This window comes from Daphnia carinata, chromosome 2 (assembly GCF_022539665.2).
Source record: "Daphnia carinata strain CSIRO-1 chromosome 2, CSIRO_AGI_Dcar_HiC_V3, whole genome shotgun sequence".
Taxonomy (NCBI): Eukaryota; Metazoa; Arthropoda; class Branchiopoda; order Diplostraca; family Daphniidae; genus Daphnia; species Daphnia carinata.
Window position 1 is genome coordinate 6,504,844 of NC_081332.1, and position 24,655 is coordinate 6,529,498.

At 42.6% G+C, this 24,655-nt stretch overlaps 3 protein-coding genes and 1 long non-coding RNA gene across 6 annotated transcripts; 1 reads left to right on the top strand and 3 right to left on the bottom strand.

Moving 5' to 3' along the window:
* Positions 1 to 474: 474 nt before the first annotated feature.
* LOC130686547 (zinc finger protein 761-like) lies at positions 475 to 12,892 on the bottom strand. 2 transcript variants are annotated; one of them, XM_057509663.1, is made up of 6 exons: positions 12,889 to 12,892; positions 2,138 to 2,434; positions 1,910 to 2,078; positions 1,437 to 1,845; positions 1,196 to 1,335; positions 475 to 1,134 (listed from the first exon to the last, which is right to left on the bottom strand). In XM_057509663.1, the coding sequence occupies exons 2-6, from the start codon at positions 2,383 to 2,385 to the stop codon at positions 883 to 885; spliced, it is 1,218 nt and encodes a 405-aa protein (XP_057365646.1). In that variant the 5' UTR covers positions 2,386 to 2,434; positions 12,889 to 12,892; the 3' UTR covers positions 475 to 882. The 2 variants fall into 2 exon arrangements, with proteins under 2 accessions (XP_057365646.1, XP_059350083.1); XM_059494100.1 differs by lacking the exon at positions 12,889 to 12,892 and having other exon boundaries at positions 2,138 to 2,497.
* Positions 5,474 to 9,816, bottom strand: LOC130686539 (probable ATP-dependent RNA helicase DDX46). Of its 2 annotated transcripts, none has more exons than XM_059494096.1 (17): positions 9,688 to 9,816; positions 9,448 to 9,588; positions 9,199 to 9,373; positions 9,028 to 9,139; positions 8,826 to 8,962; positions 8,410 to 8,748; positions 8,189 to 8,348; positions 8,010 to 8,126; positions 7,740 to 7,940; positions 7,604 to 7,686; positions 7,337 to 7,534; positions 7,078 to 7,272; positions 6,682 to 6,948; positions 6,511 to 6,625; positions 6,171 to 6,436; positions 5,863 to 6,066; positions 5,474 to 5,797 (listed from the first exon to the last, which is right to left on the bottom strand). In XM_059494096.1, exons 1-17 carry the CDS (start codon positions 9,705 to 9,707, stop codon positions 5,555 to 5,557), a joined length of 2,973 nt encoding a protein of 990 aa, XP_059350079.1. In that variant the 5' UTR covers positions 9,708 to 9,816; the 3' UTR covers positions 5,474 to 5,554. The 2 variants fall into 2 exon arrangements, with proteins under 2 accessions (XP_059350079.1, XP_057365637.1); XM_057509654.2 differs by having other exon boundaries at positions 9,199 to 9,379.
* Positions 9,971 to 10,872, top strand: LOC130686560 (uncharacterized). Its single transcript, XR_008999923.1, has 3 exons — positions 9,971 to 10,052; positions 10,120 to 10,253; positions 10,355 to 10,872. It is a non-coding gene; the product is annotated as an uncharacterized LOC130686560 (long non-coding RNA).
* Positions 11,024 to 19,684, bottom strand: LOC130686557 (ras-associated and pleckstrin homology domains-containing protein 1-like). The gene is made up of 11 exons (XM_057509673.2): positions 19,152 to 19,684; positions 16,580 to 16,731; positions 16,346 to 16,476; positions 14,933 to 16,257; positions 14,479 to 14,849; positions 13,869 to 13,991; positions 13,462 to 13,527; positions 13,258 to 13,389; positions 12,990 to 13,058; positions 12,093 to 12,935; positions 11,024 to 11,498 (listed from the first exon to the last, which is right to left on the bottom strand). The coding sequence occupies exons 1-10, from the start codon at positions 19,466 to 19,468 to the stop codon at positions 12,190 to 12,192; spliced, it is 3,432 nt and encodes a 1,143-aa protein (XP_057365656.1). The 5' UTR covers positions 19,469 to 19,684; the 3' UTR covers positions 11,024 to 11,498; positions 12,093 to 12,189.
* Positions 19,685 to 24,655: the final 4,971 nt, after the last annotated feature.

Below are 24,655 nucleotides of genomic sequence, written 5' to 3' on the forward strand. Positions count from 1 at the left end.
GTTGTCTTGTTGATTAGCGCCGTGACCGAAAGCGCGTTGTGGCCTTCCCTTTGTCTCACATGTTGATTTATTTCTACTTTGTACACTTGGTCGCTCTTTTCTCTCATAATTTTTTTTGCCAGGTAAAAAATACAAGCAGTTAAAGCATAAACAATAGACTAATGTCAACTCTTATTTCGACGATTTCGGGATAAGGCCTGTTCATTTTGCACTCACAAGCATTTGTATTACGTTTTCGCAAACATTTCCGCGCAGTTAATTCGTTTACATCACCACCCACTCGTACGTTTGGACAGTGCTTGACATCGCTTGATAACATGGCCTCGTGTTATATCTAGGATCGGATGTCAGTTGGGAACTTATAGTGAATGTTATAAGTGGTTGTTAGTATTTCCCGGTTTTGAAATGCCTGTTAACGGTACAGGTTTCTTCCAATCTTTGCAACATAAGACAACACGTCTCTAAAATATGATATGAATTTTGTAATTCATGTTTATTATGAATTCGTCTGTAAAAGTCATACAAAAGTAGGTCATCGAAATTTGGTGAAATAGAAAAAAGGAATATGAAATTGGCGTTATACAAATTGACTGGTGCTATAGTTGATCAAAACTGAGTCATGTTGGCTGAAATAATTTTATATTCGATTTTAAAGGGTAGCGAAGGCATTGGGTCATTTACGCAACAAGTATTGTGAGTAAATTCACAGAGAAGTAACAGATTCTTCAACAGTTTCCTTAGTCATTCGTCGTCATTTTTTCGGATTAGGAACGTTTCCTTCGCTAGTGAAATATGTAATTTGCGAGGAGTAAAGAATTTTACGAACAATAAACATGAATCCCCGGCATTTCACAGAACTGCCATGGATTTGTGTAGCCTACGCTAGGAAGAGCTACTTTTTATTCCATGTACACCTTTAAGGTGAACCCGTAAAGCGGATCGGAACCTGAATGACTTTGTACATTGAGTGCATGGAAAAGGCTTATCTCCAGTATGAATGCGCTGATGGGCGTCGAGATCATGCTTACGGTTGAAAGTTTTACGGCACACGTTACAGGCATGAGGTCGATCTCCGGTGTGTGTCTTCTTGTGGCCAATTAGATTGCTCTGATTTCGAAAAGCTTTGCCGCAAACCTGGATGAAAAAGCAGATTTGAACATAATTTTGTTTAAGATTAAAACTCTTAGTAGCTTACGTCACATGCAAAAGGACGTTCATCCGTGTGAGTCCTGAGATGTTGTTCAAGTAGACTTCGTATGAGGAATGCCTTCCCACATCTTTCACATTGGTGAGGCTTGTCATCGGCATGCAATCTCAGGTGAGCCGTAAGAGTTGCTGGTAATAAAAACAAAGCAAGGTTCGAAAATTTTTGTGAAACATGGAGGCTTACATAGTGTAGTCGTGTCCTCAACTATAGAAAAATGTCTTGTACTCACCCTTGACTGGGTACGACTTTGAACACAGTGGACATTTAAAAGGTCGCTCTCCTGTATGTTTCAGCATGTGGTCATTAAGTTTTGACTGACTTGAAAACACAGATGGACAGAGTTCACATGACACTAATGTTTTCTTTTTGAAAAGAGAATCATCCTCCAGCAAAAGTTCAACTTCAGTGATTAGGTCCCCCTCTGATGAGTCATTAACTTTTCCTGGCAGAATTTCACCTGTTTTGAGATTCTGCCTTTGTTTCTTTATTGAAGGTGGATGACATGTTACAGAATCATGATCAGAGGAGCAATACATATTTTTATCGATAGGCATTTCTTCTAGTAGTAAGTCTGTTGCCGAAGTTTCTGACAGATCTAATTCTATAGCATCCTTCAATCTTTGTTGCTCATCATCTTTCTGTATAAGTGTTAAATTCAAAAGTGCACAATGGTTCATTTCATTGTCATAGGATTACAAATACCTGAACTTCCTCATCTGTTTTGGAGATCTCTTCGAGGATAATGGCTGTGTTTTCATCTGTACTGATTTGAAATTCATACACCAGTTGTTGAAACACTTCAAATTCCTTTTCACTCAGAGATATTTTCCCAGTATATAAGAATCTGATAAGGTTCTGTATATCTTTCCCACTAAAAAAATTTTAACTGTGAACACGGATCTTTACGTCTTCATGACACACATTTTTTACCTGAAATCTGGTAAAATTATTGAAGCACCATGATAAGGGTCCCAGGATTCCATCAGAACCAGTTTCAAATAAGGTGAAACTATGGCTAGCAAAGACGAATGCGTCTTAACAATCATTTTGTCCTTACACATGAGTTCAACATCACAGTAATTCAGGATGGAACTGTCGTAAACATCTTGTAATTCATTTACAAGAAATTCCCCTGGATCTTCGTATCGAAGAAGCACTTCTTCTAGATGAGAATCCATATGAAGTAGTTTGAAAACAATTTCAAGACGTGAACTATTCAGTAACTCCCTACGCAAACGGGAAAATTCAACATTGAAAGTTTCGTCTGTATTATTAGAATGTAAACACCCCGATATACTGAGGACTAGACACACAGGCCCATCAGCTACTGGCACCACAGCTACAGAATTTTGCTTCTACGGATCGACAATAGAGCTCCGCCCCGAGTAGATCGGGGAGCTTTGTCATCCATTCGGTGCGAGACTTTTTTTTTGTGTGGGGATTTTGGTGCCCAGTACATCACGGTTACAATTCATTAAACATTTTCAGGAAGGGTGCTATTTTTTCTCATATTTCTTAGGAAAACAACTATGTTATTAGTTTTGGCTAATGTTTTGGTGCCTTTGTTTTGTTTTTTTCATTTCCATTTGGACGTGATACCTGATGATATGCGAAATAGTGCGGAATCATTTTTCTGCATTTCCATCGCAAGCGCAGCGAAATCCTCTTTTCTGGAAAAGATAATTTAAGTTTCGTTATTTAAATTAAAACTAAACATGTTGAAATGTATGTGTAAATAAGGAATATACTTAATTTTGATGAAAAGTAAAATATGAAATGACGAATTATGGAATAAAGTCTCAAAATCATACGAACGCATTCGTTGGTATGGCACAGAGTTCACGTTATGGTACAAAGCTGATGGCTACAGGAGGAAAATTTATCGTCTTTGCCCACATTGAAAATGGTTAAATGCAGTATAGCAAAATTCTACGTAGCCGTATCGACGCTCTTTGCTCTTGGATGTATTGTGGGTGTCGTTGTAATGGCAGTCACAAGGCCGCAATGCCCGTCCCTGACCGATCTTAAGTGTCCTACGACTGCGGATATCACCGGCCAACTACCAAGCTCAACTGGGATAGTATTTGAAGATCCAATTACTACTTTTACCACGTCTGAAATTCACCAGGCCAAAACTGAAACAAAACAAGACACCATCACCGGACAAGAGCCGCATGGTAAAAGTGTACTTTTGCCAGATCCCGATATCGTCAACGCTGATGGCGGCGTTCCGTCACTTGTAACTTCTGCCGCCGGCAATCCTGATGTGGCCAACACTTATAATTTGGACATGGAAAAGTATTCTACCGGCACTGGAGCAGTTGAGGTTGACGATTTACTCGAGGAAATCAACAGGTTTATTTTGGACTTCATCAGTGCGATGTCTGGAATCGGTGATGCAAACCTGGACGAATCATATAATCAAACCAAAAGCCTAACGTTGGAAACCAAAAGACAGGTGAGCAACGCAGAACAACCAATTCATGATTCTCCTCAGTCTAAAACATTCAAGATTGTAATCGATAAGATTGTGACTGGAGCTGCTTATTCAGATATCAGCGGTTCGCGTAACACAACTTTTAAAGTCAACATCAAAAGGCAAGTCAGTGGACAAAGAGGATATCCAGATTCCACCGATTTGTCTGGCGGAGACGAACTGTCTGAGATATCCATCTTGAAGACTGCAAATGGAATAAGATTTGTGAACACTCCAGACCAAACTATCGATAACGAGGATGTCGTCGAACTGGACATCAACAAGGTAATGGACGAGATTGCATCTTCCGATGTTCTCGACGAACCAGACGACGTAAATTTGACGTACGCTGTCCATGTTGAGAGTCAGCTCGACGGGATTGGAAATTTTAATTCTACTGATTCATCTAGTTACGATCAAATCTCTGCCATAGACATAGAAAAGTCAGCAAACGGAATCGGCTTTGCGAACACTAACAACCAAGCTGGCGATGAGGGGGATGTCTTCTCACTCCACATCAACAATGTAATGGCAGAGCTTGCAGCTTTAGATGTTCTCAATGAATCTGATTCTGTGAATGCAATTTCTAAAATCAACCCCATGGATTTGTCTAATGGCGACGATATCACCGATACTAAAACCGAAAATACGGCGAATGGAATTGGATTTACCAAGAACTACGATCAAAGTATAAACGAGGCACAAGTTTTTGAACTCGACATCAGCAAGGAGGTGAAAGCATCTGCATTTTCGGATCTTGCAGATGACCCTGTCAACGTAAAAGAAGCTGTAAAAGTTTACATCGAAAGTCATCTCCATGGACTTGGACTTTCCGATTCGATAAATTCAAATACTGGAAACCAAATTTCTGATGTAGCCAAGGAAAATACGCAGTTAAAACTTCAGAAGCAAACGGAGGGAATTGCATCTGCAAATCTCAGCGACGTCCCTAACCAGCCCAACAACTTTGGTACCATTACCCAAGAAAAAACAGGAATCGGCTTTTCCCACACCAGTAACGAGAACATTAACGACGTCAGCGACGTTAAACTTGACATTGGCAAGGTGATGGAGGGCGTCGCAGCTTCAGATATTTTGGACGACTCTCGTTACCCTGTGAGGAAAGAAGTTGTTGGTGTAGCCTCTACCAGCAGCCGTGCCTCAAATGAGGGAAGGACTAAAGAGCCGAAGTTAAACATTCAGAAGCATGCGGTGGCTATTGCGGCTGCAAATATCAAAACGGTTTTGAACAAGTCCAACAACTTTACCAGCGATGGAAAAGAAGTAACCGGAATCGGCTTTTCTAAACGCCCAAATAAACACTAACTTGCTTCTCTTGATCTAAAATGCGTGCTTGTGCTTGAAATCTAAAATAAAATGATTTTAAAAAAAAATTGAAAATTTGTTTTGTAATTTCTTAAAATAATTTACCGCACTGTAGGCATTGCATAGCTTATTATGATTGAAAACAAACAAACAAAAAAGATTTGCGTTCGATTAAAAGATTTACTTCAAGGTTTCGATTCTACGGTTTACCTTTATTCGGCGTCATGCGTTAACAGGCGTTGTCCTTCCCGCCAACTGGGTCGCTAAACAAAAACGGATTCCAGGCTACCGGCGATAATGTGCCCACGCCCCCTGTAATGCCTGAACATGTCATCTGTTGAGAAAGTCTCTGAAAAAGTTGGTCGAAATCCGATTGGCCTTTGGCACAACGGAATAGAGTTTTGATGGAATCGCTATCGGGAAATTTAAAACATCCGACGGATACTAAGGTAGCACAAATGGCACCATGTTAAAATCTTGTATTTACTCTCAGCATTTGTTAGATGACTGGTAAGACGGTACATAGTGTAAAAGCCAAAGAGGCATCAGACTTTGTATCGACCAGTTTTAGAGCCTTGATAGGAAGCAGAACTGGCCAGCCGAAGCATTTCTTCTTTGAGGATACGGACAATTTCTTTTCGAGCTTTGGAAACTGCCATTTCACTAGTGCTCTCGATTGCCAAATAAAGTTTTCTTTCGTCTTCGGCGACCTTTTTCCCAGGTGCGCAATACGTTCCTCGAACAAAGACGCCGGCTTCTGAAAATTCGCTAACCTGTGCCAAAGCTTCCTAAAGAAACAACGGTGTTGACATAAAACCAAGGCACGCTTAATAAAACGTTTTGAAATACTAACCCTTGAAGTGATTTTCCAGCGAACAGGTTGTGGGAAGTCATTGATTTCCAATTCTTCTTCAAACTTCTGGATGACATCAGAGGCTGTTGGAGCATTTTCTCCGCCTTCTTCTAATGATCCTTCAATTAGTTCTTCATTTTCAACAGGAGCATAGTTGAGCCGTGTATTAAGTTTGGCTGCCAATTGCTCTGCAACATTTCTGGCCTACGAGACGAGTAACGAAAAAGTAAAAAAGAAACGGTAAAAAACAATAATAAATAAGTAAAGTAATAACACTGTGCCATTAACTTCAACAATGAGCTGTTTACCGAAATTGCCCCTATTGAAGTTTCGGGCATTGCTGGAACTGGTCCGGTGGGTTGTTTGGCCAGGTTAATTCTTGAGGCTAACCGCTTTGCTAATTCTAGTTTGTCGATAGCTGTTTTGCTCGGAATGCTTGATGCAACTGAACCGCCGCCTCCGGAGACAATGGTGGATGCTTGAACTTCCCGCACTATTCGTTTGGCAGCCATCAGAGTTTCAATTTGTTCATCTAAGTCATTTTCAATGTCTTCTTCATCCGAATCTTGGAGGCCTAAGCAGCAATGGTTACAGTATTTTTTTTTGTTAATCGGCGGAAACAAAAATCTAAAAATTTTCGACAAATACCTAAAGCGGCTTTCTGGAACTTTTTCTTCTCTGATACAGCCATAGCTTCTGATTCATCGAATTTGAATCCTTTTCCGGAAAATCCACCCCCGCCTGATCGGACAGTTTTTCCTTCCTACGAAATCATGAATAATTAAAATACGGCTAACGCTTCACTTCTGTCTAATTTACCGCGGCAAGTTTAGTTTTATATTGGTCCCAAAGAGTTTGCAGCTCAGTTGGAACTGGTGTTTCTGATAGTTCCATTGCTTTAATAATATCGCCTGAAGCTCTTTGCTGATCTGGTGTAATGAAGGTGTAAGCAAATCCCTTATTACCGGCTCGTCCAGTTCTTCCACACCTATGAATGTAATCTTCATAATGGTTGGGACAATCGTAGTTCACAACCAAAATAAGATGCTTCACATCTAAACCACGAGCAGCCACAGATGTGGCGATCTTTAAAATTCGAAAAAAAAAAACAAAAAAACAAACAAACAATATATTATAATATTAAATTTTTTAAAAATAATTTAACAACAAATTTATTAGTTCGCAACGGATGTATAGCTTTCGAACAAGTTTTACCATCAGCTTGATTTTTCCATTTTTGAAGTCGACCACAGCCGAATCACGATCATATTGATCAATGCCACCATGAAGCGAAATGCAGTCGTATCCGGCTTTCATGAGATCTTTGAGTAGGTCGTCCGCACTTTCTTGTTTTTCAACGAATACAAGAACACTACCTTGTTCTTGATACACGCCTAATAGCTCCAAAAGCTATACAATCAAGGAAAGGTTAACTACTGTGGTTAATATTAAAAGGGCAAAAAAGATTGTATACTTTCAAAAACTTTTGTTCGTCCTCCATAACAAGAACGTGCTGTTCGACATCGGCACACACTACGCTGCGGCCACCAACCGTGATCTCGATGGGTTTATGAAGGATTCTACGAGCCAACGCCTCCATTTGTCGCGGAAATGTGGCACTGAACATGACAGTTTGACGATCAGGTCGGGTATTGTCAATGATCCGCATTACCTAAAATTTAAATTTTACCCGTATTTAATATTCCTTTGATTGGAGGATAAGATTTGCATTCCTAATTACTTGTGGCTCAAAACCCATGTCAAACATTCGATCAGCTTCATCTAACACGATGTAGGTCACGCGTCTTAGATTGGTAACACGTCCTATTGAAAACAATACAAATTAAAGCACTTCTTTTATTATACTACAATTTTACCATTATTGGCAGCCAACATGTCAATCATCCTTCCCGGAGTGCACACGATAATCTCTGCACCGCGTTTAAGTTCCGCAATTTGCTCCGATATACCTGTCCCTCCGTAAACTGTTACAACACGCAAATTCAACGCCTTCGTGAATCTTTTGCATTCTTTGCCGATTTGTAAGCACAATTCTCGGGTTGGGGACATAATGATGGCTAAAGCAAAGTCAAGTATTAATAGTGGTCATACTTCCATGGAAAAAAAAAAAATATCAGTGAACTCACCGATCGGTCCATCAGTCTCTTCCAGAGGTGGCTGATCTAAAATATGCCTAAACATGGGCAGCAAAAAAGCTAACGTTTTACCACTACCAGTCTTGGCAATACCAATTATGTCCCGTCCTGTTACCAAACAAAAGATAATAAAATATTTTCTAGGATGAGTGGTAGAAAACGTAAAGTACCGGACATAATTGCAGGGATCGTCTGTGTTTGAATGGGAGTTGGTTTTTCGTAAGCCAATTTCTTTAGAATTTCCATTTCTTTTTTACTAACTCCACATTGCGCCCATGTCTTTATAGGTTTTGGACATCCCTTTCCTTTGACCTTAATACCTTCCAATTCCTGTTAATAGAAACATTTTGTTTACAGTGTTTGGTTTTGCAGCTATATCAGCTAAACAAACCAGACGGTATTCATCAACTTCTTCCTGCGTCATTCGCGCTATATCGGGTACTTCAACATAAAAGTTTTTCCGAAAGGGAAAATAACTGATTTTGTTATGATCTATCTTAAAAACTTTTTCCTTTTGCTTAATGTTGCTGTTTGCTAGTCCCGACATAGCTGACGCAAGGTCTTCTGATTCCTCTTCGGACGAATACTCGAGAGCATCTTGATTTTGTTCAACGAGCTCTCCTTTCTTTTTGGCTACTTTTTTCGCTACTCCTGTCATTACCATCACGCCAAACCCCTTGGATTTTTGAACGTCGAGATTCTGCACCTTACGAACTTCGGTTTGTATATCCTTTATGAATCAACACAAAATTTAGTACAACTCCTAATATAACTTTTGAAATTGTGCAAAGCACCCTTCTCAAATACCTGCATAAAAGCATCTAATGGGTCAACTTCTTCTACTGTTTCTTGAACTTCCATTTCTTCTGAGATGCTTTCGGGTGGTGCCTCTTCCTCTTCCTCATCATCTTCAAGCGACCATTTTTTTCCAGCCCTCTGATTCGCTTTATATAAAATCATAATAATGTAACACAAATTTGTGTTACTTTTCAATGAAAAACACTGTTACCTAGGTCAGATTTTACTTGTGCAATTTCTTGCATTTTTCGTTCTAGTCGCCATTTTTCAATCCTTTCTCGTCTTTTTTGCATTTCCAAGTCCAACGTCTTCTGCTCCTCCTCCTACAAGCAATTTGTATTAAAATTTTTAAAAAACATACACTTTAAAATCTCAATATCACCTTGGCCATCATAGCAGCCATGGCTGCCTCTTCTTTAAGCTCTGACTCTGATTTCACAACTGGCTTGATTTCTTCTACTAATGGTGGCTTCCTTTCTGGTGATTTTGAAGTTCGTCTTTCTGATGTTGAACTAGATTTTTTAGATTTTTCATAGTCTCTTTCTTTTGATCGGCTTCTTCTTCTACAAATGAACAATATTAAGATTGTAAGCCATTACTTAGGTGTAAATCAGTGTAATCAGGAAAGTACTTGTCCCGTTCCCGTTCCCTTTCACGGTCTCTGTCTCTATCTCGATCTCTGTCTCTTTGTCTATTTTCGCCATCCCGATCTCGTTCGCGAAGTTTTTTTGAACGGGGACTGGCTGATCGGCTCCTTGAGCGTTTGTTGTGCCTGTTGGTAGTGAGAAACCGAAATAAAAACAAATTTAGCTTTCATCTAGTTACGAAGTCTCTTTGTCGATACATATAAAAACAGGTCTTTAAAAATTACTTGTGTCCATCTCGTGCCATTGCTTCGTAGTACGCGATTAGTTCAAACTTGTTCTTTTAAATTCTACGTTCAATAATACATCAACCAAAAACAACGCACGAGTGCGTCAACCTTAACATAAAAAAGACGTTGCCATTTGTCATCTTGCATCGAGCTTTCTTCTGCATTGAGTAGGTAAGGTTTTATAGAACTCGCCGCTAGAGGTCATGGGACAAAGCTTCCTAATACCAAGGTATAGGTATATAATGCTAAGGTATATAATACAAGGTATACCATTAAAAATCGTTAATACAAAGCTGAAACCTGAACCGTGGACAACAGAAGTTTCTGTTGGTCTCCCTGTTTAATTGCAGATTTTTTAAACAGTACTAAAAGTCTCTGTGAATCGTTGTGCATGCTCTCTGTTTCACTAAATTCAATTCTTATTTTAAGAAGCAGCTTGAATGGAAAAAAAACTCAACGGATCACGGTGCTCGTTAGGTTCCCGAATTCCTTGCCTTAGCCAGCCCAAGGAGTCCATTTACTGAGGGTGATCAACGTTGCGAGAAGACGTTTGTGACAATAAAGTAATTTATCAATTTTCTCTATCTCTTACTCCCGGTCACACTTTGCTGGGCTTAAAAATTTTTATTGCAAATGTATACATATAATTACGAATGCACAAAAGTTTTTCAGGGAGGATCACACTTCCTTCTTCGTAGGTGGTATACAGTACCCGCTATTATTGTCCGAACACCCCCGTTTCAAAGCTTTTTAACATGGGTTCTTATGGCGACCCGTGCCCCGATTCTCGAAAACCCGGGTATCCACGGATTGCCGCCAAAAGCAGCCGCCTATGGGCGATCCGGGTAACCTATTTGCCAAGATATTGAAAGATTGACAAGGCTGGGGCGGTTTTGATGGGCAAATCGTTTTTGGTATGTGCCTGTGAGTAATAAACGTGTCTTACAAAAGGGCCTCTTGAGTGTCTACCACGATCTCCCCAATCTTGACAATATTATGTTACGGCCTCGCACCGAAAGGTTTCATAACTCATTGGGCGCAATAATGTGTGTATTTTAGATAGCACATGTGATTTTAAGAGCAATGACTGAGACAAAATATCGGCTGAAAATAGTTGCAACCCAAACGATGAATTTTATTATATAAGCTTGTGTTTCAGTACATAGATTAGCACATTTTCTATATGCATAGAGTTCGCAGCATATACGTCACCACCCATATACGTGAGCTATAAAAAAAAAACTATTCGCGGTGGTCACACTAGAAGAATGATATCTCAACCAAATTGTCTATTTGTCTTGTTTTTATTTCTCTTGCTTGTTTGTTTTGTTGCTTTTTCAGTTTTGTATTAAATTTTTTGTGGTTGCCTATTTTCAATTCTTCTTATGTAAATCACATTTCTCAACAAATTAAGGTTGATTGGTTATTTTTGTTCAAAATGGGCAAATTGGTATTGAATCCGATTGAACTCAATCAAGAAGACGAATACTTATTAGAGACGAATAACCATGCTGAAGTTCGCGTTGATGTGTAAAAAAAAAAAAAAGTAATAAAGGCAAAAGATTGAAGGATTCAGATCCGATGTGAATGCATCCGAGTGAAAAGGGCACGGTATGTAATGATAAAAGTCGGATCGATGACAGGAACATTCGAAGTTGATTAGTTCAGTAATAATGAGGTGATGCGGATAGACGCAGAAGAAAGAAATATAAAGTGTCCCACGTTGTCGGTTCGGCACTTGCGGATGCGGAAGTCAAACCGGTCTAAACTGCAATGCTGTAACGATTTTCAGAGGTCGGATTTACCTTCTGCAATGATAACAAAAATATAAAGACATTTAAAATTCAACCAAAAGTTAGCAACGATGGTATCTGGTATTTGCGAGGGTAGGTAAATGTCATGGCGGCAGTACAGTATTAACGCACAGTGGCACATGAAAAGCAATCGAAATTCATCGTCCTCATCAAGGAGCAAGGAATAGAAATGAACAGCTGACGATAGGTTCTAAGAACGAGGCTGTCCTACGAGCTGTATTACAATCCTACAGCTGGCTGCAATTAGTACCCATGTACTACGTAAATAAAACATAATAAAGAGGACACGTATGACGTGCTTCTAATGTGTTTCTCCGACGCGTCGCAATTGTTGTCGCAGAGTACACAAGTGTGAAGACGAACGAAGACATGCTCGGCGTCATGACATTCTCTTTGGTTCCAAAATTCACCATCAGCAGGCCAGCATCACGACCCATACAAACGAGTCCAAACCGTTCCAAACACGACATCTACCAATTTCCCGAACGTTTAGCGATAAGGATTTTTTAAAAAATCAAAAACTAAACCGAAGTCATTTCACGAGGTAATCAAATTCATTCGCTTGACTTCCAGAGTTAAGAGCTGTACCTTTGATACACTGGCTGATTTTCCATTTTCTTAACAAAAAAACTATCTGGCCCACCAGAATTGAGCTCGTCTGGAACCATGTAGCATTTTCTTTGAATCAATGAAGAGCATTTTGATGATGTGAGAAGAATCCGTCCAATTCAGACGTTGCCGACGAAGGCGTTTCAGGTGTTACTGAAGCATATAGTCGTGAGTAACGAAAGAAACCAGAATGGCCGATTAATCCTGAGGTCAATTGGCTGTTATGGTTCGGTGAAAATGGGGGCGGTGAAGAGATGACAGCCTGCGTTATGTCCTCCGTGCTTGAATCGAATTCGTGCTGGAGTGAACGGAAAACACGTGAGGGAATCCGATCTTTCGCTCGCAATGAGCGGATGCGTAACCGAACGCCCGGCAGATTGGGAGGCAAAAAATTGGCTTCCGTTTCCGAAGCCGAAGGTGTTGAATTCGGGACCGACAAGGCACCGGTCTCTGCATCTCTCACGCCATCAGTTCCAAGATCGCCACTCAAAAGTCGCAAGAGTCGACTGTGATGGTGAGTGGTTTCTGATTCAGTGTCAGCATCAACTTCCTGATCGCTGTTACGTTTCACTTCAGCGCCACTATTTGTCAGTCCCGAGTGATCGCTCGTGTTCATTTCTGATTGCTGGTCCGTTGCAGTCGTAGCCAGTACCATTATCTGGGCCTGCAAGTCTTCTTCTTCATAGTTGTCGATGAGGATGGAAGGCGTAGGATTTGGGCTAGGGGCTTTGAGTTCGTCTGCATTCTTTTCGTTTGGTGATTCATATCCATTCACTTTGTGTGGCTCATTTCTTGTCTCGTTAGGAGATGAAATTGTAGGGTCTACAGAGATGATTGCGTCATCTAATTTGCCATTCTTTTGTTGGAATGGGCCACTATCGACCGAATCGCTCCTGCCGACTAGTTCTGGACTACGTGACGTCATGAAGACGCGTTCCATGTCAGCTGATTGGGACGAATGACGAATCGATACCCCAACCCAACCAAAAGATACAGAAATAAGTTGAAATTGGGTTACATATTGGCTCAAAAAATGAACTGCTAACAGCAACAGTTTTCAGGTAAACCAAAAAAAAAAAGGGGCTTTGTCGATACTATCGCCATGAGGGAGGTACTTCTAAATATTATAGAAGTTTTGTCTCACCATTGGGATCCAGTGCAGTCATGGCTTGCAGCATTCGAAACGACCTCGATGGGATGTTGCCTCCCATATACTTTTTGGGTTCGGGTTCACTCTGTTCACTAGGTGGCCCACGATTTATGTTTGTTGTCGCGCCTTTTTCATCGTTTTTAGAGCATTTATCAAATGTTAATATCCTCTACAATGTCGTTTTCGAATAGGTTATACCTGCTACGTTGGATGGCATCGGATTGTTAGCTTGAGCACGGTTCATTTGCTGCTGCTGTTGATACGCTGTGGAAAGGTAAACATTGAACCATTAGTCTCATCACCCACAGCCTAAAAACGGATTGTCAGTAACACACATCTCTCATCCAAATAAAAACCGTTAAGAAATTCGTTTTCATTTGTGCTAGACTGAAAATCAAACTGGATTAAATTATTTAGTTATATCATTTACATCCCCAAATCTTAGTTTGAACCTCTTGCAACTTCCATCGAAGGTTTACAGGAATTAGTAATGCTTTTGTTTTCTTTTAGATGTTTGTAACATGGAGTTATGATCGTGGTTCGGTTAAGATTTACATAAATATGCAGCGCTTTTTTTTGTTTCGGTTAGTAACGTAAGGGTTTACCATCCTCAGCGGCGGACGAATCGGTGGCGGTGAAATTCTGCAAAATGCGGAAAGCTCGCGAGGGGATGTGCGAGCCTCTGTAGCGGGGATCGACCTCTTGGTGTAGCGACTGCTCCTCGTTCACTGTCGTGTGTTGTATGTACGTGTGCGTGTACGTGTAGGCGTGCGCGAGGTACGATAAACGTGACGGTTGCCGTGTCATGTGGACGAAGACGCATGGGAGCAGAGCAAGGGAGAGAAAGAGAGAAGAGTTTGGACCACATTCCACATTAAACGTTGATGATGACATTGATCGAAGGAAACGTTCTATTCCAAATCGGTTTGGCCATTTTTTTCGTGTTTTTTTTTTCTTTTTTTTAACGTTTGGTTTAGAAGCCATGCGCAATTAAGTTTATGGTATTATGACTTTACCAACTAAAATACTAGAACTAAGACTTTAGCTCGTACCAAGTTCTACTTTCAAAGTAGAATATTGGATCCTTGTTGCAATGCAAGTTAGCGGACATTACCGAAGGATAGGATTTTTTTGAGTGACGTTTTTTTTTTTTTTTTTTTGCTTGTTATTTTATTTATAGAAGTAGCATCTAAGGTTAGATAAAAAAAATATTACCTTGTGAACGGAACATGTCCATGAGCTCACGATCGTCTTGAGTCAAATTCAAGCGGCGTTCACCGACGGGTGGCGGGCCGGAATGTTGGGATAAGCGACCACCGCTTGTGCCACCGCTGTTGTTGCTGCCAATAGAGGAACGAGATAGACGTCCAGAACTCTCAGTCGGTTCGGCTTCAGCATCAGCTGAATCATCGGCTGGATCGTGGATCATCTGTAGGATCCGGAAAGAGCGTGATTGGGTCGGCTGTCCTCGAGGTTGTTCGACACTGGCAGCACGACTGTACGATCCAGCTGCCATTGGATTCGAGGGCGATTCGTGATGTTGTTCATGCTGTTGGCGCCCGTTGTTTGTTGGGGACATCATCAATCTGTAGTGTAAAATATTATCATTTAAGGTTTACATTATCTTTTTTTTTTTAGTTCTTAAAAATAGTATTGATGTTTCTCGTACTCTTCCATCATGGAAGCAATTTGGTTAGCATTAGCGGCAGCTTGCGTCCTCCAGGGAGCTTGCTGTTGTTGTTGTTGTTGATAACTTTGTTGAGCATCTGGTTGCCTATGAACGGTAACTGGAGTCACGCTAACTCCCGATCCACCGCTTTCCAAGTGAATGGGTATAACTTTGCCCTGTGCGTTATGCCAAGGTGGATGGACGGTTTCCTCTTTAACAGACGAAACACTTCTTTGCGGCGTCGGAGGGGCCCTTGTGGTTCCTTCTACTGCGATTGGAACGACGCGGACGTTGCCCGAAGCGGATGCCGCAGTTTGAAACGGTTTTTGTACGTTCTCTTCTCGCTCGACAGGGATAACCCGTTCGTGTTGCTGCTGTTGATTGTGGACGAAGATTGGAGTCGGAGAACTAGAAGGCCGGTTCTGCGAATTCATCCACGGCATCGGTGCCTTGGCCAACTGAGCCGATGCAAGTGGGGACAAAGGTCCGTTTGGCCCATTGCTATTCGCGTTGTTACTAGTGTTAGGGCTCCCATTAGCAGCATTATTGTTCACTGGTGGGATGTAAATCGATCCCAGCTGAGTGTTTCGACGTTCCGGGGTCGATACCGTGGCCGGAGCAGATGGCGTTACTGGCGCTGGAGCAACAACCGGCTGTTGTGGAGCATAAGTAGCCGGAATTGAACTCTGAGCCTGATTGTTATTGCTCCTGGCCGACAAAGAGTTCATAATCTCTTCGAACATCTGCTCCGGCGATTGCGTTTGGGGTTGCGATTGCAAAAACTGCGGCACCGCTGGCTTCAGATTGATGCGCATTGGCTGTGGCGGCGAAGATTCTACGCTCTGCTGTTGGACGTAATTCTGATGCGTCGGCGGCGGAGGGGGAGGAAGCGGACAGGTGGCCGCCACGACTGCGGGCGTTGGAGGAGTTGCTGGTAAGTGCAAAGCGGGCGAATGGAGGACGGGCATCTGCTGTGGCGTCGGAGGGAAGACGGGCACGGCCATTTGAGGCTGCATGGCCATCAGAGCTTGAGGACTTAAGTGAGACGGCGTCGGCGACGATCCAGGCGGATTGGCCGGTGTCTGGTGCGGATGACTGGCAACGCCTTCGTCCGCCGCGTTCTTGGAGATGCGTCGCTGCATCCGAGGCGACCGGATCTCGGCCAAAAAGTCAATACCGCCCGGAGTGTAAGTGAACGGTTTCTTGTCCTTGGTCATCATGGCGTTTTGAATGGCAGACGGCGGGATGTAACTAAATGGCACGCCACCACCGGGCAAGTGTTTACCTCCGCCGGCGCTCCCCGCCGAATTCGGCCCACCTCCCATCTGATATTCGATGTTCAGAAATCAATAATGTTACCATAAAAGAGGAGCAGAACATTTAACACTGAAACAAAATCAAATATTATTATACCTCCGTATTGATTCTGATTGCCGGCATATTACCAGCTCCATGGCTGCTGGGCATAGGTGGAGGAGGAGGAGGCGGTGGTGGCGGAGGTGGTCCTGCCATCATGCCCTGAAACGCGACTCCACCTTCGAGTCCTGTGTATCAATACAAAACAATGCGGTTGATGTTACGCTTATGAACCCTTTTACAACACACTATAAAAATTTGGGAATTATATGCGATAAGCCTATTATGTACCTGGGACGGCCGGGGCGTCCATGTTACTGGTCTCTAAAGGCCTACCAACTGGCGGCGCGTGAACGCTGCTTCTGACACCTGATAGAAACGGGCCAATATTTCCGGTGCTGCTCCTGCGGCTAACGCCGCTCTTGATTTCTTCCGACTGGCGTCTGAAATGTAGAATATATAAACATACATGTATTTTATGCGTAAATTAAACAGCTAGAAAAGCGTTGCATAAGATGGGATAACCCAAAAAACGTGTAGATCTAAGGATTCTGTGAACATTACTGTACATAAATAAAAACAGCAAAAAGAACTTGAAATCGTGAGCGTTGAACCAAAGAAGGTGTGCGTGAGCGGCTATTGTTGTACGGCAGAGCTAAGTCATCCAATGGATAGAGATTGCTACGAACGCCAAGGGTAATGCCTGGAACGTGACTTGCCTGCTCAATCGAATAGCGCCAGTCGCTTTTATGTGTTTATTTTTTTTTCCCTTTTTTATCCATTCTTTTTTTTTCCTCTTAAAGATCTGTTTGGGGCCTGCCTAACGCGCGACGATGGATGCAAAACTTAGCTCCCCGGCGCATATATTCAGGTGACTGTGTTGGTATGCGGTTCTGTTCGGTTTTGTTTGCCATTGGCATTCAGCGTGCTGGTCAACGAGCGATAAACACAAAATGAAATGGTTTCCGCTTCACTCTCGCTTCTGATTGCGTGACGTGGCGTTGAGTACAGACTTCGGGGTCTTTCCCCTCCGTCTGGACGATCGATTTGATTAACGATTTACTACGATAAGGGCTGTGGCGATACATAATCTAGCGTCTGGATCTTTTTTTTCTCATAAATTCATTGTGATATCCACGATCAACCTCCTTTTTTTTGGAACACAGGTCGTCATGCAGTCGAAGATTTCCTATTACCAACGCAACTACTCGATTGCCTTTTTTTTCGGGTTCGGCCTTGGCTGAAGTTGGTGTAGCGAACAAAAAAGAAATACAGACTGTAAGTCTTCTCGAAAACCGGGGAGAAGACAAAAAAACACACACACACACACCAGATGATAATAAACTATGCGGATGGGGGTGGGTAGTGAAACAGTGTAGGAAGACGGGAAAGCGAGAGCCGAAGAAAGACTTGGCTTAGCGGGAGCAGGAAGACTCGAGTGAAAAGAAAGGATGGCCTTGGAAAAGAAAGCCAAATAAGGTGAGTCCAAGGTAAAGGAAAAACGTCGGGAAAAGACGGCCAAATGATGGTAAATAATGTATCATTCGGCGCCAACCTTCACGTTGGCAGTGGACGTGCAGTGCAGGTGGAGGCGGAGGAGGCGTGAAAGAGAAATAAGAAAGTGGGAATGATTCTTCTAGTTGCTGTGTGTAGATTACAGACTTTAGTACACAAGAAATATCAATTTAATTCAATGCTTCTGGATTTTTTTTTCATTGTGGTTTAGGAGCCAGCTGATTCAATAGGCGAATACATCGCATTCGAAGAATCGTTGCATTGCAACAATCAACTCACGATGAGATGACGACAGCAGCCTGTTTCAATTCATTTCAATGTCTCTCCTTTCCTGTTTTCTATTTGCTATTATTTTCACGCGCTCTTTCGATCTTTCCCCATCTAGCAGCTGGCAATAAACATAGAACAACCGTCAATCAACATGCCAATAGACAAGCTGGTTTTGCGTAAGCGAACAATGCTCAGACATGGGATGATGGGCGTTAGCGTCCTCAACTGATCGAATCTTTTGAACAAGAAAAATAAGAAGTCAACGAATGAAACCTATATGTAAAACGATCAGGGCGGGTCTGTTTTGGTCGAACACACGTCATGAATGGGGCTAAATCGGACTCGTCAATCCTCCCTTCCCACATATAACAACAAGAAAATCGAACACAATGCAGCTAACCAAATAAAGACGGTGAAAAACAGAAATAAGTGCAAAAAAAAAAAACATCCAGTTTTGGTTGAGCACGGATAGAATTTCAAAGCCGGTCCGACGTCAAAGGAACGAAAGTGTTTGGAATGTTCAACAACAAGAAAAAGAAAAAAAATGGGCGAAGCAACAGTAATAGAGTCATTCGAGAAAGGAGTGGAATGACATCATTTACGTTGATTATAACAAGAAATAAGATCACACGACTGAGGGGGACATCCCAGTTGGGTGGTATGAGTCGCCCAACCGCGTGAAACCCCATTTTGTCACATCTAAATGAAAAGATGATGAAGTATGTCCGGGGAAAAATAAACCACACACGAGCTGTTGATAGTCTGCCACCGACGATGAGACATCGCGAGGGAAATAACTTCATTCAACCGCCTCTATAAGCAAAGCCTTGCGCAATACCAAGTGACGCATGAATCCCGAAAGCTTACAGACGTCGATGACGACTTGGCGTTGAAAGCTAATGCCACACATGAGAACGATTAAAAACCTCAATGGGACTACTGGTTTGCTTAGTGAGCCTCATTTGCGTTCCACGGGTTAAGATGCACGCGTGCAGATTAGATCGCGATGGGGGTAAACAGTAGCGAATGATCTGGCTATATGGAAAGCTTTTTTTTTTTTTTCTGTAGGGGGACTTACATCATGCTCTCGATTTGTTTGGCGATGCCCTGATCTTGGCGGACCATCTCTGGCGGCATAGCGGCGACGATATCGTTGGCTTTGTCGTTGTAGGTGCCAAGTAGGCCGCGGTACAAGTTGTAGACGACGCGACGGACGGCCGGATCGCTGGTATCCGCGACGGATGATGACGACGAAGAAGCGCTAAGTCGCCTGTGCTGGCCGTGCTCACTGTTGGCCGAGATCGGGTCCACTAGCGTTCCCGAATAGATTCCGTGATCGGTGCACACGCTGGAGACTACGGGGGGATGTCGGGGTTCACCACTGACGGACGACATGATAAACCGCTTGATCGGATTAAAAGCTGTTGGATTCGTTCGTTTCGTTCACGCCGTTCTAATGTGATCGAGGGCCCTTTTGACTGCGCGCTCCAACTGACTTTTCACTACTGGAACAGAACTTTCGCCCTCAGTTTCGTCCAGTTTTCAGTCGAAGCCGCAGAAACTTCAGGGAGGAGGAGCACTGGATCTCGCCCGTCTCTCTCTCTCTTCTTGTTCCTTCACGCACACACATACACTCGTGTGTTCCTCGCTTAGTGGGTGGTTGTTATCCCTTTTCTTTCCACGCACCCTTCTTTTTTCCTGTTGGCTTAGCATCACGTGACCTGAAAGATGACGTCAGTTTGGAGCGCTCCGGGCACCGATCTTGGTGATTTTCAATTCTTTTCCGCATAAGGAAATCTCTAATTTTCTTTTCTCTTCGTTTTTCGTTATTTTTGTTATTTTTTTTTCTTCTTCTTCTTTTCGACTGAGAAGAAAACGAAAGAAGAAGAAGAGAAAAAGGAGAGAACAAGAAGAAGAGAGGAATGGACGTGAAAAAATTCTTCTTTTTCATTTCTTAATACTCCTCTCCCTCCCCTCTCTCTCCCTCGCTTATGTTCGCTAGTGTGTCACGAGCTAAACGCCGACCTCGATTTCCAAACGTTACGAAATGGGCTGCTTCTTTTTATATTTCAGCAACCAATCCCCCTTAACGATGGTCACATAAGACTATGTTGTTGGGGAACTGATCCTATAAGACCGACAACGAGAGTTGCACGCGCTACCCCCGCAGTGCGCCATCCATACTGAATCACAACGTTTGATCGTGTTACGACTTACGAATCGTCATCACGTACAGCAGATGGCAAAAAAAAAATCGTGCAATAAACAAATCAATCAATAGCAAAGATTTTTTAAAATTTTTTTATGTTTCCTTTTTTTTTTTTTTTCAGCGTTGCAAGGTATGAAATGAAATCGGAATGTATTCGTGGTTGATGATGCCAGCGCCGCCGGAGCATTTGGTGGTAAAAATGCGTCGGGTCGTACAATAGGAACACAACAGTTCCACCTTTTTTTTTTTTTTTTTAAATTTGTTATTTTTAACATGTAAAAAATTCCATAACTGTCTTTTATAAAACATTTTTTTGGTTTGTTTGAACTTGTTTGAAAACTATGCACGAATGACGTGGTAGTGACGATAGAAAACGGGCAGAGAGAAAAATTACCCACACGTAAAGCAGCAAATAGGATTTCTGCATTTCCGCCCGCCACAAAACATCATCTGACGGACGGCTCAAGATGGATGATGAATCGACGACGACTTACAGCCATCCATCATGAAAGCCGACCTCGTCTTTGTTTCTTTGTTGTTGTTTTTTTTTTCTTTTGTTTCAAGAATCGTTCGGGGTCCTTTCTCTTTTGTGATAGCGACCCGCGCCCCAACCAACAATGTGTGTAGGCTTCTTGGATAAACACAAATACGAAAAGATGATTCAGTTCGCTCGATGCATTAGACGGGACGATGCGGAAAGGCGGTTGGGCCAACGAAACCAGATGGCCCTTGAGAAAACGTACCGTGCTCATATGTAAATGAACGAAGCATCCTAACGACATACTCTCAGTTACTGATTTCCTTTTTGATTCTTTTTGAGGTCTATCTGCTATCTCTTTTTTTTTTCTTCTTTGTCGTTGTTTTGGTGCTTGATCTTCGCCTGCTCTCTCTCTCTCTCTTCCATCCCGTAAGGGAAGGATGAATCATCTTAACAAACGAATGCGACCAGAGCCCAATGACCTCCCGCTGTCGGTCGCGATGAGTCAGCAGCGGCGGGGATCGGCGAACTGCCGTCCAGCCGAAAGATTCCATCCCAGGTGTTTACCACTCGCTAACTTACCTCCAAACGGCGAACACTTAATGTTTGTGATTTTAGCCTATTAGTTGCTAAGGTCCTTTTTTTTTTATTAGCGACAAACTTTCTTCGACACGATGGCTGTTTGCTTTCTTTTGCCCCCTCGTCCCTCCGACCTTCTTCACTTTGTTCGGTCGCCGTCCTTTTGCGCATCGATGCTAACGATCAAACCGAAGACGTTCAACACTCATTCTTTAGCCTTACGAATAGTGAAAAAAATCCAAACAGGGAGTCAAGACGCTTGCGAGCTTTGCTCCACAAACACGAATTTTCTAAGAACAGCTGCTAACTTTTAATGGCGATGTTCGAGACGTGTTATTGTAACCGGCTTTAATGGCTGCGTGTTGTTACAAATTTCATAGGCCGTCGTCGTTTAGCCTTTCTTCTTGGGTGTAAAGCTACGTGCCCTTGAAAGTTATCCTGGATCGTCCAGGAATCCTGTGACCTAGATGACGATCCGACCTCAATAAAGACAAAACAACGCGTCTGGGGTTTGTGTTGAAGCAGTTCAGCAGTCGCCGCCAGTGTTTGAATGAGCTGACATGTGATAACGTCCAGGAATTTCCGGCCGGATGTTACGGAAATTAGCCACGCAATTCCGCAAGGACCCAACAAATTTACATTGAGCAGTGTAAAATGTGAAGCATAAAAAAAAACAATTAAATAAAAAGAAAAAATTAAAAAGAAAAAGGGCAGGCTGCATAAAAAAGAAGTAGCCGTGGCCGAGTGATTGCGGTAGCGGCTTCTATAGCGATGGCGGCTATTTATAATACAACGGCTTCCAAAAGTTTTTGAACGAACGGGAGCAAGCCAAAAAGCAAAGAAAGTTTTCTCTTTGGGACATCGGGACTGTGAAGGAGGTCGACACCAGCCCCAGCCCCAGTCGATGGAGCTGGAGCTGGCGCCAACATAGCCATTTCTATTATTAAAACAGCAGCAACCGAAAGAAAAGAAAAGAAAAAAAAAAAGCAACAGACAAGACATGATGAGACGATGGAAAAAAAAAAGAAAAAGAAAATAAGGGAGGGGAAGTAAAGTATTAAAGAAGAAGAAGAAGAACCACACATCACGGCAAGCGTATAAAAAACACACACACACGCAACAGACACACACACACAGACCAAAAACAACACTTAAGATTTCAGCATGGCAACATAGATGGAGTTTGAAAGTGGGGAAGGATTTTTTAAAAAATATTGCGTACATTTAGCTCTTTTTTTTTCACTGTCTTTCAATTCAATAGAGAAGGGGGCAAAAAAAAATAGGAAAGAACTTTGAGAGGCAGCTGTGACGCCACACCCGAACGAGATCGCATGATGTCTTATTTCCATATTCATATTCTACTCTGTCTCGCTGTCTCGCTGTCTCTTTATCTCTTTATCTTTTTTTTTTTTTTTTTTTTTTTTTTTTTCGTTTCGCCTGTATGCGAGGACAACAACCCGTTAAGGCAATGTCCGACACATTTGAAACAGTTTTCGCGGAGACTAAAGGGGACAGACGGGCGAGGCTTGCGAACGGCCCAGATCGGGAGATGGCCCGACACGCTCACTCGTCAAACGATCGGATGGCAAACTATTCCGTCGCAACAAAAAAGGGTGGGGATTCCAGTTCGATCAACGTCAATTATCTCAACTGCCAGAATAGCGCGCAAAACTTTCGGTGGTGTTGCTGGTAGCCAATCAGATTATGACCAGGCAAAATAGGTCAGCGGACCTGGCACATTGCAGGTTATTCTATCTACCTTTCTTTTCTCTCTCTCTCTCCCTCTCTCTCTCTCTTTTTCATGTTTCTAGGTGATAACTGATCCAACCAATCCGTCCATTCGACATTGTTTGATTTGTGATTAATGGTTATCTATTTAAATCGATTTAGGCTTACCGTTCTTTTTTTTTTTTTTTAGTTAGGACTTGTTGTCAGGTACGAAGTGCGAAAGAGCGCGCGATTCACTTAATGATGAACCGTTGACAACTGAAGCGATGCGGAGGATGACGAACAATTCAGTTGAAAACAGCAACGAAAAGAAAAAAAAAAAAATTCAGTAAAGAGGAGGCAAAGCGCACTGCTAGACTTGAACTGGATCAAAACTTGACTGACCGACCCGGTCTTGGATGGCGCTGTTGCTGTTAGCAAGCTTTCTCCTCCTCACTCCTGCGAAGCTGATATAGCGGCGGCAGCAACAGCTTCCTCCTGCCCGTTTTCTCAATACGGCAAACACCTATGAAAAGATTCTATATTTAGAGAACACTGTGTGAAGAGGGAGAGAGGGAAAGAGACAGAGAGAGAGAGAGAGAAGGAGATCGGGAGTGAGCGGGAGGGTGGTAAACTGAATCTCGCTTGACGCCGCGGGACTAAATCAGTTCGCAGGCTCCTTTCTTTCAAGCCCCTCTTTTTCGTTCTGGGTGCACGTCCGCTGCTAAACTGCAACTCAGATATTGTCGACCGCCTCGTTTGATCTTTCCTCTCGCCAATCGGCTGAAGTAAGTCTCAATTTTGTCCAAATCCAAACGATCCATTCTCTGTGAAAATGAAGAATCGTGCGCAATGTCCGTGAAGGTCACAACGTGGTCTCCCCCCAATTTGCGTGTAATAAAATAGCGTGCGGATTCATGCGATCCACGGATCCAAAAAAAAAAAAAAAAAAAATACCATTTTCATTAGTTAACCACAATTAGTTGTCACATCAACGAGAATAAGCCACGCGTTCCGATTGGAATTCACATCCAGGAAGTGCGTGCCGTTAGGGTTGTACATGTGTGCGTGCAGTACGTAACCCGGTTTTTACTGAGCATTTCTTTTAGTGTTGCCTTGGCAGTGTCAACGGGCTGAACCCACGCCCGTGCACTCAGCCATAAAATCCCTCTGCCAACGCGCGTGGCGATAATCATCTATTGGATGGCAAAGCAGGAACTGAGACACCCAAACAAGTATATAATTGGTCATTTGGTTTGCCATTCCGTTGGCATCATTGTCTGTGGCTTTCAACTTTTCCGTATTTGAAATATTAATCTTGACGACCGCAGACAAGATAAGCATTTGCATCTGCGTCCCTCTTCCGAGCGTTGCGAAACTTGCCGTTAAGGCGTCCTCAGCGAGAGCCACATACGTAACCATCGAGGAATCCGAGTCGACATATAAGACGCTAAGATTTATGGATGTGCATTATGCTCTTTTGGGGAGAAAAAAACAAACGCTGCCAGCTTCGTTTTGACACTTATGAAGCTGTCCTTAACGTTTATGTTCAGCTACGGATGCTGGTTGAGCGTCATAAAGTCATGATGTTGGGAGCCCCAACGTTCCT

Coding starts and splice junctions, on each gene's coding strand:
- LOC130686547 (XM_057509663.1), bottom strand. CDS start 2,385: ATGGATTCTCATCTAGAAGAAGTGCTTCTTCGATACGAAGATCCAGGG. Junction 1,336..1,436: donor AAAGTCGTACCCAGTCAAGG/GTGAGTACAAGA, acceptor TTTTATTACCAG/CAACTCTTACGGCTCACCTG. Junction 1,135..1,195: donor AACGTCCTTTTGCATGTGAC/GTAAGCTACTAA, acceptor TTTTTCATCCAG/GTTTGCGGCAAAGCTTTTCG.
- LOC130686557 (XM_057509673.2), bottom strand. CDS start 19,468: ATGTCGTCCGTCAGTGGTGAACCCCGACATCCCCCCGTAGTCTCCAGC. Junction 13,992..14,478: donor GGACATGTTCCGTTCACAAG/GTAATATTTTTT, acceptor AACACACGACAG/TGAACGAGGAGCAGTCGCTA. Junction 13,528..13,868: donor TTCGTCCGCCGCTGAGGATG/GTAAACCCTTAC, acceptor ACCTTTCCACAG/CGTATCAACAGCAGCAGCAA.
- LOC130686539 (XM_057509654.2), bottom strand. CDS start 9,707: ATGGCACGAGATGGACACAA. Junction 9,380..9,447: donor AGGGAACGGGAACGGGACAA/GTACTTTCCTGA, acceptor GTTCATTTGTAG/AAGAAGAAGCCGATCAAAAG. Junction 6,949..7,077: donor ATGGAAAAATCAAGCTGATG/GTAAAACTTGTT, acceptor CGAATTTTAAAG/ATCGCCACATCTGTGGCTGC.